The sequence below is a fragment of the Hyaena hyaena genome, unplaced genomic scaffold, assembly GCF_003009895.1.
Source record: "Hyaena hyaena isolate Hyena2069 unplaced genomic scaffold, ASM300989v1 scaffold_877, whole genome shotgun sequence".
Lineage (NCBI taxonomy): Eukaryota > Metazoa > Chordata > Mammalia > Carnivora > Hyaenidae > Hyaena > Hyaena hyaena.
The window spans coordinates 652,148-665,622 of NW_024081514.1; the positions used below are offsets into that span (position 1 = coordinate 652,148).

General features: G+C 33.8%; 1 protein-coding gene across 1 annotated transcript in view; it reads right to left on the bottom strand.

Moving 5' to 3' along the window:
- The window catches only part of MAN2A1 (mannosidase alpha class 2A member 1), a 172,827-nt gene that overhangs the window by 89,105 nt on the left and 70,247 nt on the right, over positions 1-13,475 (bottom strand). The window contains exons 8-10 of the mRNA XM_039220332.1: positions 12,645-12,822; positions 6,657-6,859; positions 3,467-3,649 (exon numbers count right to left, since the gene is read on the bottom strand). Coding sequence (XP_039076263.1) covers positions 3,467-3,649; positions 6,657-6,859; positions 12,645-12,822 — 564 coding nt within the window. The remainder of the gene's footprint in view (positions 1-3,466; positions 3,650-6,656; positions 6,860-12,644; positions 12,823-13,475) is intronic.

Genomic DNA, 13,475 nt, shown 5'->3' on the forward strand with positions numbered 1-13,475 from the left:
ATCTGGCCATGTGTAGCAACATGGATGGACCTTGAGGGTGTTATGCTGAGCGAAATAGGTCAGGCAGAGAAGGACAAATATCATATGTTTGCACGTATAGGAGGATTAGGAGGAACTCGACGGAGGACCAAGGGGGAGAAGAAGGGGGGAAATGGTGGGGGAAAGGGAGAGAGGCAAACCATGAGAGACTCTTGAATGCTGACAAAAACTGAGGACTGATGGATGTGGGGGGGAGGGGGGGATGGGCATAGAGGAGGACACTTACGGGGATGAGCACTGAGTGTTATGTGGAAACTAATTTGACAATAAAGTATTTGTAAAAAAAAAAAAAAAAAAGCAAAACAAGACTAAACACAGCAAATACGTTTGGGAAACACTGGGCAAACCAAATTTTTAATGTTTCAACATTTCAGCCTTGTAGGATTTCTCAGAGATTCTAAGTTCCTAACATGCCCTTATCCTATCAATATGGAACAGTTCAGGGAACATAATTTAGAAACCAGTTTTCTACTTTGTTATCATTACTGCTGTTCATATCAGGTATTATCATATGTTTGTTTCAATGAATAGTTTGATCTGTATGTTTGGACCCTCATAGTCACCCTTTGTTCATTGTTTTCTCCTACCTACCTTAATTACAAGGTATGAACTGACAGAATTTTCCATTTTTGTGTAACCGATCTCATTACCATTTCTTCTCTTCCACACAGCCCCATTAGCCACATTTAAGCTCAACACTGACCGCCAACACTGTCCCAGTCTCACTCATTTTTCCATACCATGATTAGAAATTAACCTTCAAATAGCCATGATGTATTCTTGCTCTCCATGTTATAATTATACAAACGTTCAATCTACTGTTGAGAAAGCCGTACTCTAAGTAACGAATCAGCCTTAGACGGCAGAAGAGGAAGTGAGAAGGGTCTGAATCCCTGTTTGGCACTGTGGAGCTGCCAGACCTAAACTGAGGACCCAAAGACTTCTTTCACATGGCATAAGAATAAGTAGGACAGAATTTATTCAGTTTCAAGTTGCTATTACTAGCAGCCAAATGCAATCCTGAACTCATACACTTGTTCACAGGGACACTTCTGCCAACATCTGAATAAACAGTCAATGATCCAAGAACAAGAGAACACCCAATGCTAGCTGCTTCTTTGTTTGTAATTCTCTAACTTGTTTTCAAATTTCCTCCTTAAAATGTCTACGCTAATGACTTGATAATTGTGTATGACTTTTCAATGAAGTGTGAAGTACTCGCAAAGCAAATTTACAAACGTCAAGTACAATTTGAGAATTATTGTGTCTTTTTTCTCTAAGAGGCAATTTTGCACTGGGATGTTTTTATATGCTAAAAGCATAACAAAACATATGGAAGACCTAATGACAGTCCTTCTGGAAAGGTTAGGAGACAGAAAATGTTCTGTAGCAAAAACTCAATGACCTGTACCCAAGTCTCTTTCAATATGGCAGCCAGAGAGAATGCAGAGAGACAGGCAGACAATGCAGGAGAATGACTTCTTTATTTCCTCTTAGAAACTCTGCTCTGAATCTAAGCACCTTCACTTTTAAACTCTCAATAAACCAAGAAGGCAGGAGGAGGTGAAAAGGAAAAAATGGAGGATCTGACCTTACTGTTTTAAAAATATTTTATTGTTATACATAGTTTTTGCAACTTGTTTTGTTTTGCTTTTGCCTTGTTTTTTAAAGTATCTCTCACAGAGATTTTTGAATCTATATATTAAGAGTGTTCTTATCCTTTCTCTGTGTTAGTATTTAATTATGTAAATAACAACTTTTTTTTTTATTTATCCTATTAAATGGACATGTAGCCGGAACCTATATTTAAAACTAATACTTGCTTCTAACAAAACAAGGACTAATTTCAGAGTGCTCTCAGTAAATTAGTACAATATTTTTCAATGAAAAGAAATTTTTTTAAGATGTTTTATTTGAAAAAATATTTACTTATAGTAATAAATGTATATGTTCTGCAGGGAAATCAGAATCAGTAAACCTCTCAACGTCTCAGAGGATGGAGTTGTGAGGGCAGGGAAGCAGCATGAATGACCCATGATGTGGGGGACAGTGGATGGAGAGGGTGGTACAGACCCTAAAAAGCAAGTTAGTGAAAAATTAACAACTGAAAAATTATCCTGGACCGATCCCAAGGCCATTTGCCTTGCCTGCTAATGGTTTTTAAGTTTTTGAGGATCTGACCTTTCAAAAATGCCTTCTGTGGGGGAAAAACCAGTATCATCATCCAGTGAGTGCTTTCCACTTTAAGCCCAGCTCAACCTCAACAGATGCCAAATATATCTGCCCCAAGAAAACTGAGAAGATATTTAAGATATTACCTTGAATATATTCTCAAGGACTCAAGTCACCTAATGAAACCTCAAGATTTTCTTCCCCAGAGTCAAAATATTGTAACTAAAATCTTAAATAGCACTTATTACAATTAGTAATATTAGTTGTAGATCAATTTTTAATGTTGATTTTATGTGTTGTATAAAATTCACATATGGAAGCATTTATTTTAAAAAGGGTCATTTTTTAAATCTATAAGAAAATCAGGGCATATTTTAACAATTTTAAAATATTATCAAACCTCACCTTACTGATAGGAAAAAAAATCTGGAAGAAAAATTAATCTAAACCATAAAGAAACACTAGTCAAAACTCCTCCCCCACATAGGAATCTCCTCTACACTGATCCAATCCAAACTTGGGCATGATGGTAGAAATCCATCATAAAAGGTAAGCCTTTCCACTATTGAGAAGCACTATTTTACAGAGTCTCCAGTTGTTCTGAGCTAAAACCTGTACTCACTGTTCCCAATTCTGCACTGTGAAAATACCTGAGCTTCTGCTCTCTCAATGATCTTCACAAACCTTCAGAGAGTTGAAGATGGCTTTGATATCAATACCCATGCCATCCCCTCTCATCCCCAGTCCTTTGATTATTCATATATGTCAAGGTTGCAAGGTTCTTCTACTTCCTGGCTATCTTCTAGGCTGATTTTTTTTGGTCAACGTCCCTTTAAAAAAACAATGAGGTATCTGAGAACAACCGGATATGAAACAGGAAATTAAGCTGCTATACAATGAAATGTGGCTCTTTATCTCCCTGGATTATAGCTACAATTCATTACCTATTACCTTGGTCAGGAAGGTAACTCAATTACCACACTATATGTAAGAGAAAACCATCAGTTTTATAATAATGTTTTAGTACTCCACCTGCAGACCACTGCAATAAAAAGTTAGAACGGCTAGTACAACATCAACAGAGTTCTTGAAAAATGCTTTGAAAATTGATGCTGTTTCTCTAGAGCAATACTTATAACGCTTATCATTAGTAATACGGTCAGAGGTACCTTAACAGCTTCGTCAAAGATATAAGCCTGTGACCCAACATTTTTAAAGATTTTGTTTTATAATCATTTTTCAATAATTATATTACCTGGTACCATAATCCACCACCACCCAATCTTTTGCAGTTCCTGTGATCGCATCGTGATGCTGAAACAGCCCCAAATTTCTTCTGGCTTCTGTCAGTGCCATGTAATGGGATGATGAAAGAAATTTACTTATCTTGTATTTCTGAGCTTGTTTCAGGGCGAAATAGTAAAGAATTTCAGCAGCCCTAGTTGCATAAAACAGTCATTAATTCTTATTTCAAAACAAATATTGACTTTTTAAAACATGTGGTACTAATACATTTTCAAATGTGGTTTTTCAAAAACCCACAATTTCAGTATAATTTATTTAAAAAAGATACTGATAATAAGCATTTCTATAAAACCATCAAGGTATCCATCATCTAGTAAATCTAAACTATCGATTATCAGAGAACATCATGTCTAAATTGATACAAAGGGCCCTTGTTCTAGATGTTCTTGGAAAGAAGCCAGTATCCACCAGCAGCATGATAGGTTTAACTTATGTACAACATAATGAAAAAAAATCTCAACACAGCAGTGAGAAGTGGTTAACGGTTTCTGTCCTTTCTTATCTCCGAGATCAGCAAAGACACAAACCATGGACTTCATCATCAGTTCACTCTCACATATGTACATTAAAGAAGAGACGGTGTGGGGAGATGAGTGGGGGAGATAACAGTAAAGGAGAGGCAGAAAAATGATGGCTTGACAACTCAGTGACAATAGCTAGTGTAAGTGTTGAATGATAACATTCAACAACTATAGAGAATTTAACAATATAAACTGAAAGATGATAAAACACATGCTGTCTTTTCTCATTTATTTTAAAGAATAAAGCACTTGAGCTTAAGAACAGTTTTTGAGCAAGAATATAGGATTTATCATTTTCACTTTTTTTTTCCATCAGAGGATATGGTTCAAGATAGGCTTCAAAAGAACTTCATTGAAAGCAGATATGGCTTGATAAAATAAAAAATGTAGTAAGATTCTTTATGCCAAACATATTAAAATGATGAAGAGAAAATAAGGGCAATATAAAAAATGTATCAAGACATAAGGAAAAAGAAATGTGAAGTACTTAAAAAAAAGAATTTCTTTAAATTTTGAAATAATTAAAGGATATTAAATAATCTCCACTTTTAAATTCTAACCCTTCTAAAATTCATGGCATGAGAAACACTAAATTTGAATGAAAGTAACTGTATATATGTTCATATATGTCCATAGCACATATTCCTGGTTTTGAAAAGAATACATACATATGACATCCCAAAATGTAAAAATGGGATTTAAAAATTATTTTCTTCTTTATACTCTTCTATTTTATCCGTATTTTTTACAAATAAGCTATAAGATGAAGTATCAATTAAAAGACAATTTTATTTTCAAATAAGTTAACTACATTTTGAAATTCACAATTATATGTTTTATTATTGTTTTATTTTAAAGCAGAATTTTCAAAATATATCACCAGCCCTAAGTACTTTATTTTAAATATGCTCAATAAATTGAGTCCACATTTCATAATTTTTCGTCACTAAGAAATAGTTGACACTTGCAAAAAATGTAGTGGGCCAATAGAAATCTTTGTATTTCTTAGGTACTTTCTCTGTTTTTATCAGGTTTAGAATAACATAATAGATAATATTCTATCGGATACGAATATATAAGTTCCTCTAATATACAAATACAATTTTATTACAAATACAGTAATATGTATTCACTTTTCACATTTCTGAGTATCCCAGAAAACAAAGATCAGGCTTTTGAAATAATGATAATGACACTTATGGTAACAGTAAAAATAGTAAAAACACACTGTTATACCAAAGTACAACTCTTGAAAAAACTCATGATTTTTATATCAAGGCTTTCCAAAACGTACTGTTTCTACCAGTATATAGAAGAAAGTAGGTATGACATTACTTTCTAATACTGAGATTCATCATGAAAATTAATCAACATGAATTCATGATCTGAACTAAGTTGAAAGTGAACGAACAGGAAGATCAATTAACATCCAGGCTACACACACATACACACAGAGCCTCAGGAGTCCCTGAGGTGGTTAATCTTTACCAAAAAACAAGGCTGAGTCACTTAGTACTACGCTCCTCACTAAGAAAGCTGCTAGCCACGTGGTTATTTGCATTTAAATTAATTAAAATTAAATGAAATTAAGAGTTCATTTCCTTGGGCACTCTGGTCACATTTCAAGTGCTCAACAGTTACACACAGCTAGCGGCTACATACTAAACAGTGCAGAACATAGAATATTTCTCTCACTGCAGAAAGTTCTGCTGGACACTGATGAAAAGCTCTACTGGATAAGGCTGCTTAGATGATTTTTATTTTCTACAAACTCTTCTGCCTTCTCCATGTGGTATGCTCCATGTCAGTATACTTTTTTAGTCTATCACTCTGCCTCCATCAGTTCTCATCTCTTTCAAGTTTTGCTCTTCTAAGCAGAAAATCATACCTACAGAAATAGATTTCTAATAAATAAGAACTGAGGGGAGCCTGGGTGGCTCAGTCGGTTAAGCGTCCAACTTCAGCTCAGGTCATGATCTCACATTTCGTGGGTTCGAGCCCCACATTGGGCTCTGTGCTGACAGCTAGCTAAGAGCCTGGAGCCTGTTTCAGATTCTGTGTTTCCCTTTCTCTCTGACCCTCCCTTACTCATGTTGTCTCCCTCTCTCTCCCTCAGAAATAAATTAAAAAAAAAAAAAAAAAAAGCATTTTAAAAAAATAAATAAGAACTGAGATGGAGCCTCTAAAGTTTTCCTACATATTATAAAATACATCAGTTTTAGATTATGTACTTTGAAGCCCAAATTTTGGCCACTTAGAGGGCCCTATTTGTTCCTTTTGACCCTGGCTCTGATTATTGACCTGCAGACACACATGATGATGCCAATGAATATTATTGTGGTGTGCAAACAATACAGGTAATTAATTAGAAACATATGAAAACATAAAATATAGAAGAAAATCTAATTACATAAACTGCTTTTCCTTCCAGAACAAAAACCCATGTAATAATTTGATTATGCTTTGGAGACATATCTCTGATTACATTTAAATTTTGCAATTACATTAAACACATCCTAACACTGCATAAATGTCATATATTACGCAAAACTCTACAAAAAGGCTATGATAACATAAAAGAGGTGAATAATTAGCATAGCTATCTAAACTTAAATTTACCTTAAATGGGATTCCAATATTCTATCCATTCGTTTGTAAAAGGGTCTGGATGTAAAGTAGCCACTCCAGTAATGATCGTCTCGGTCAGCATAAGTGAAAAAGTCTCCACTTAGAACAGGGAACAGTGATTGGCTATTCTTTCTACTGGTTACATCTTCTTTATCCAGTGCATCGAAGTAATCCGATAAAGTTCCAAACTGTATCTAATGAAAAAAAGTTACACTTCAGTTATTCATCTCTACCTTAAAATTACATCTAGCACTGAAAGGAAAAGTTAATAATAAATATTAAAGACGTGCTTCCAAGTTACAATGAAAATCTAGCTCAGATTTTAGAAAACTCAAAAGCAGGGGGGAAAATACACTGTGACTCTTTTACTTGCATCTTGTCCCAAATTAAACTAAAATAAAATGTATGTACCTAAAGGGTTAGAAGAGCTACTTAAATATACAAATATGGGAATCTAATTAACTCCTTACAAATCTCCAGAACTGCAAAATGTGCAAGGGTTGGGGCACAGAATAATTCAGAGATGAATGAAAGCTGGAAGGAAGCAGAAAAAATAAAACAATTTATTTACATATATTTAGCCACAACATTTTAAGCAAAATGTTCTAGAAGTCTGGTATAACAGTTTTGTTAACCATTAAGCATTTTCATATGTCTTATGCACATACACTCTCTCCTGGCCTCCCCATGCCCCTAGTTTGAGCTCTTTTAAGGGAAACTTTAAGAACAGTAGCTCATTTAGGAAAAAAAAAATGGCCTTTGTCTACCAGCAGGTAACACTGAATAGAAGTAAAACACAAAAAGTGACAAGAATTGCAAGGCTCACTGCTCAAACGAAAAGGTCTTTTGAGAAATGATTTAAATTACCAGAACATAAATCCATTCTTAAGAGCCCAAGCTATTCTATAAATCAAAGGAAAAAAGAAGCATTATACCAGACTATGTAAACAGATATTAAAAGGCAGGGTTTTTAGAAATAAATAGAACTTAATAGGGAATGTATTTCTTTGAGTAACAGTAAGATGTTAATTTTGTTGTTTCCTACCTTGCACACAAAGAGAGAGAGAGAGAGAGAGAGAGAGGTACTGAAAGCCATTTTAACTCAGTGTGTCAGAAAAATAATTAAGAGTAGTTAAATAGTGGGTAGCACTCTAGCAGAGTGGTTAAGAACAGCACAGAACCTGGATCCAGATGGTATGGCTTTGAATTCTATCTCAACCACTTACCTAAGTGGTTCTGAGTAAAATGCTTAGAAATACAACTGGAAAATAATGGTATAAGTTTTACCTATTACTTTTTTGTTGCCAAAGCAAATTTCAACTGGAAACACAATGATTTAGTAAGACAAAAATAAGTTATCAAAATGTAACTGTGACATAATAAATTTTATAACAGCAAAATAGATTATTTTAAATATTTTAAAGTATTTTAATAAATATTAAATATTTTAATATTTTAAAATTATTTACAAATTTTTAAAATATTTTAATTAATATTTGGTATTAACCAAGATGCAAATACACTCTTCTTGGCAATTTCCCAGGTCAAAGTTTATGTAAGTGGTCTGGTGGGCTTTCTCACAAACTTAATTTAATCTCAAAGGACTGAGATATAATCCTTTATCTTTGCTAATGTAGTTTCAAAGAAATTATTTAAGAGTAAGTTTTTTTGTGTGTTTTTTTCCATAGCCTCTTGGTAGTTCAAATATAATACATATTTGGTATACCTAAACAAATAACCAAAAAAATAGTAAATGTTTCTTACATTAAAAGGCAAAAACTTCTATCTTAAATACAGATTTAATATTAAAGATAATCAAATTCCTCTAGCAGGACAACATACAGGAAAAGTTACATAACTTGTTAAATAAGTGATGATCAATGGCAAACTGACTTTCTTGGATAGTACAATGTCAAGTTTTTAGCCATCTAAATTCAATAACTTACTTTTGTTTTCCTTTCACTAAAAGAAAGTAATAATAAATGTAAGCTTCCAACTTAGACAAAATAACTTCAAACATCCTACAGAGAAGACATGTAACTGAATAAGCCACAGAGAGAGAAAAAAAACTGAAAGGTATCTAAGGGCAATCAAAGCAGCCAACACTGAATGACACAAATTCTTGAAAGAAAGGAAATGTAGGAAGGTTACTGGGTACAAGGTTAACATGCAAAAGTCAATTACCTTTTTTACATATGGAATATACCACGTTCATGGATGGCCTAATACTTGTAAAGAAGTTAACTGTACTCAAATTGATCTATGGGTTCAAAGCAATCCCAATCAAAATCCCAACTCATTTTTGTTTTTTGGAAGAAATGTAAAGGTTGATCCTAAGTCTATATAGAACAACAGAGAATAACCACTACAATCTGGAGAAAGAAAACAAAATTAGAAGACTTATGCTATCAGACGTTAAGATCTATTCTAAAACTATGGTAATTAAGACAGTATGAGATGAGTCAAACAGACAAAATTGAATAGTCTATACAAGATCCAAACAAATTTAGTTTCATTCATAATTAATGACAAAGATGATGCTACAATGTAGTGGGCAAACTGGTCTTTTCAATATATAGTGGTATATGTTTATATGTACAAAAATGCACTTTGATCTCCATCCTTATAAAATTCATAAAAAATCAACTCCAAACACATTACAGAACTAAATGTTGAAGATAAAGCAATAAAACTTCTGGAGGACAGCTTCATAAGAAATGTATTTTCATGACCATGAGGTATAAACAAAAATTTCTTAAGCAGGCCACAACAAGTACTTACCATAAAGGAAAATACTATTATATTACATTTAATTAAAATGAAGAATTTCTGTTTATCAAAAGACAGCAATAAGAAAAAAAATAGGCTTACACAGTGGGAGACAATATTTGCATAACCTTCATCTGGAAAAAAAAAAAAGACTCAAACCAAAACATATAAAAGAACTATAAACTGTACAAAAATACAGACAACCCAATTTACGGAAAAGTGATTAGAAGACTTAAATAGGCACTTCACAAAGGGTACTTTATGAAAAGAGGCTCAACCTCAGAACTACCAGGGAAATACAAAATAAAACAACCACATAAAAAATAACAATCACATAAAAAACAATCTATCATAAAAAATAAAAATGAAAAATCCATCCTAACAATACAAAGTCTGAACTGAAATAGTCATAAAATGCAACAATCAGCGCAATCTATTTTGGAATACTATTTGGCAATATCTACTGAGGTTGAACATGTACATACCCAATGACCAAAAACTTCCATCTCATGTTATACCCACATAAACTCACACATATGTGTATCAAAGCATGAACAAAATAACTCAAAATGGCTTTATCTGTAATAGACAAAAATTGGCAACAACCCAAATATCCATCAACAATACAATGGACAAATCATGGCATATTTATCACATGGAAACTAGAGATATTATACAGGAATAAAAGTGAATATGCTGCTACATGCAACAATATGCAGGAATGTGGCAAACATATCATGGAGCCAGGAAATCCAGACACAAAATAACAGATACTTAGTTATTTCTTCATAATGACATTTAAAAAGAAACAAAACTAATCATGACGACAGAAGGGAAAATAAGCTTACTTTTGTAAGAGTTGGCAATGATGTGAAGGACATTTAAGGAGCTCTTCTGGATGCTATAAATGTCTTAAACTAGATGGTGGTTACGTGGGATTTTTTTTAACTTGAAAAAATTTTCTGTAGATTTATGGGTCTGTGCATGTCTCCTATGTATGTGATACTCCAATTTTTAAAGTTACTTTAAAAATTGCCCAAGTGGACAGAGGAGGAAATGGGTAAAATACTAAAATCAGGATTAATTCTTCAGAATCAGATGGTAGATCCTTTTGTGAACCACAAGAACATTCACTAGGAAGATGTATTTAGGAATAAAATACCCATATACATATGCCATCCCTTAATCAAGTGTTCATTTTTGTATGAACTTGGTCTTTTAGGAGATCCTTGAGATGATTTAAACACAGGCCCAATGAACAGAGTTCATAATTTGGTAGAAATTCAGTTGTAAATATCTTGAATACACTTGATATCTTATTTAAGTTTATTTATTTGATGTTATTTAAATTTACTTAATAAACTTGAATTCTCACTACACAGCATGTAGCCTATCATGAGCTTTCTAATCTCAACAGTAACATTCCTAAACAGAAGTGTCTCAGCCCTATGAAAGAAAAAGAGGAAACAGGAATAGTATTAAGAAAAGAACAAGAGGGGACCTCATTAAAAAGTGTATTATGCTGGGGCTCCTGGGTGGCTCAGTGGGTTAAGCTTCTGACTTCAGCTCAGGTCATGATCTCAGTTTGTGAGTTTGAGCCCCACGTCGGGCTCTGTGCTGACAACTCAAATTCTGTATCTTCCTCTCTCTCTTTCATTCTCCTGCACTCACACTATGTTCCTCAAATATGAATATTTTTTTTAAATTTTTAAATAAATAAGGAGTGTATTATGTTAAAAGACATTGTATATTTTACCTGAATTCTAGGTTAGTTTGATTTATAAGTCAAATTTTTAAAATTTAAATCCAAGTTAGTTAACATATTTCTGAAATGATTTCAGAAATAAAATTTAGTGATGCATCACTTATATATAACATATAAGGCAGATTTTTAAAAACACTATACTTTCACTATCCATTTAAAATATTCAAAAATTCTTATCACGGAGAAAAATCTAAACTTAGGAAATTAAAAAGCTCATGATAGGCCACATTTTCTTCCTTTCTATAGTATTTTCACAGATATTCTATCTCATGGGTTAGTGTATGAATATAATAAATACACTGGGTAACTTCCTTCCAGAGGGTCTCCTCTATCACTCTTGTTTGAAGGGTGATTCACGAAACACCTGCTAAAAAATGTTTTTAGGGGATCAGGAAAATGTGAATCTATCTGGATATATATTACTGAATTATTTTTTTGATGTAATAATGGCATTATGATTACATTTTTAAATAGTCCTTATCATTTAGAGACATATACTGAAATAGTTACAGATGAAACCACATGACATCTAAGATTTCCTCCAAAATCATCTGGGGGAGAAGGCAGAGAGGACAGTGAGGCACGGGTGAAGCTCAAGAGAGTGACCCATCATTTTTTTTTTAAATATTTTATTTATTTTTGAGAGAGAGATAGAGACAGCATGAGCAGGGGAGGATCAGAGAGAGAGGGAGGCACAGAACCCAAAACAGGCTCCAGGCTCCGAGCTAGCTGTCAGCACAGAACCCGATGCGGGGCTCGAACCCACGAACCGCGAGATCATGACCTGAGCCAAAGTCGGACGCTCAACCGACTGAGCCCCCCAGGTGCCCCAAGAGTGACCCATCATTTGACGAATGTAGTAGCTGAGTCATAGATATGGGAGGCTGGGGTGGGGTGCGGTGGTGGTGATACTTGAGGTATTCTCAAAACTTTAGGGTACATTTCAAATTTTCCACAAGGGGTAAAAAAAAAGAGTAAGAACTACAGGCAAATGATTGATTTTGGAAGACTTCTCATCTAAGAAAAATGCTAGTGTATTCTCTGGACACAAGACATGCATTTGCAAAATTCATGACGTGTTCATCTGCATCTGCCAGTCACACTACTAAATCACAAGGACGCCACTGTCAGAGAGAAATAGTTTTCAGTGCTGGTAGAAAAACAGGACAACACTGAAAAATGAACATCACACCTTACATGTCTATAACCACATAAAAGTCATGCCTTTTTAATTCTACAGGAATGGGAGGAAAGGGACAACTTTAGAAATGTAACTATAATAATAGAGAATTCTCTTTAAGAACAACAGTGTTACATAAGGACTACATATTCTAGGAAATATTGGGACACGGGGCAAAGAAACTATGGCAATTGTGTTTTAGCCTCACTTAATAATGAAGCCTCAACTTCAAGTGCACTTTTATAATTAAATATTTTCTCATTACCTTAACATTATACTCAGGATGAGAATTCATATAATCAAAAAGTAGCTGATAATTCTTAAACTGATGATCCCATTCTGTGCGCTCACAGTAACGAAAATCATCTCCCAGTGGGGCCAGGAGAACTGTGGTACGGAAGAGTTTTGACTTTTTCCGGTACTGGTCGAGAAGCATCTCAGCTCTGCAAAAGAAAAAAAGTAACAGTATTAAGAAAAGAACAATGGGGCCACTCATTAAAAAGTGTATTATGTTAAAAGATACTGTATTATTTTACCTGAATTCTAGGCTTCTATGATTTATAAGGCAGATTTTTAAAAACTACTACACTAATTTTCATTATCCATTTAAAATATTGATAAATTCTTACCACAGAGGAAAAACCCATAGTTTTCCTTATCCTTAGAGAAATAAAGTAACAGACCAACTTTGGCATATAATTGCTGAGAGCATCAATGGCCTCCTGAAGCCCAGCCACAGAGATTGGATCCCAGAAAGCCCATGTTTTAAAATAATTTAGTCCAAAAAAGACAATAAGGATTTCTCATCTACATAAACTTTGAAGTTTGCTTTGACTTAAGATGTCTTTCTATAATTTGATCTAAACTTGCCTGATTAAACATTAAAAAAAGTCTGAATGAAACCAATTATAGAACTCTATTTCCTTTTCAAAAGGAAGATAAACAACTTACTTCACACTTGCCATCAATAAACTCTGTCACAGTGTCCTTCTCAGTACTGATCAACAGATAAAGCTTAGGAACTGAATTAGGTTTTTTGGATTCTACCTCCCTCAGCTCTAACCACCCATGACTAAAAAGGACAGCTAAATACTAA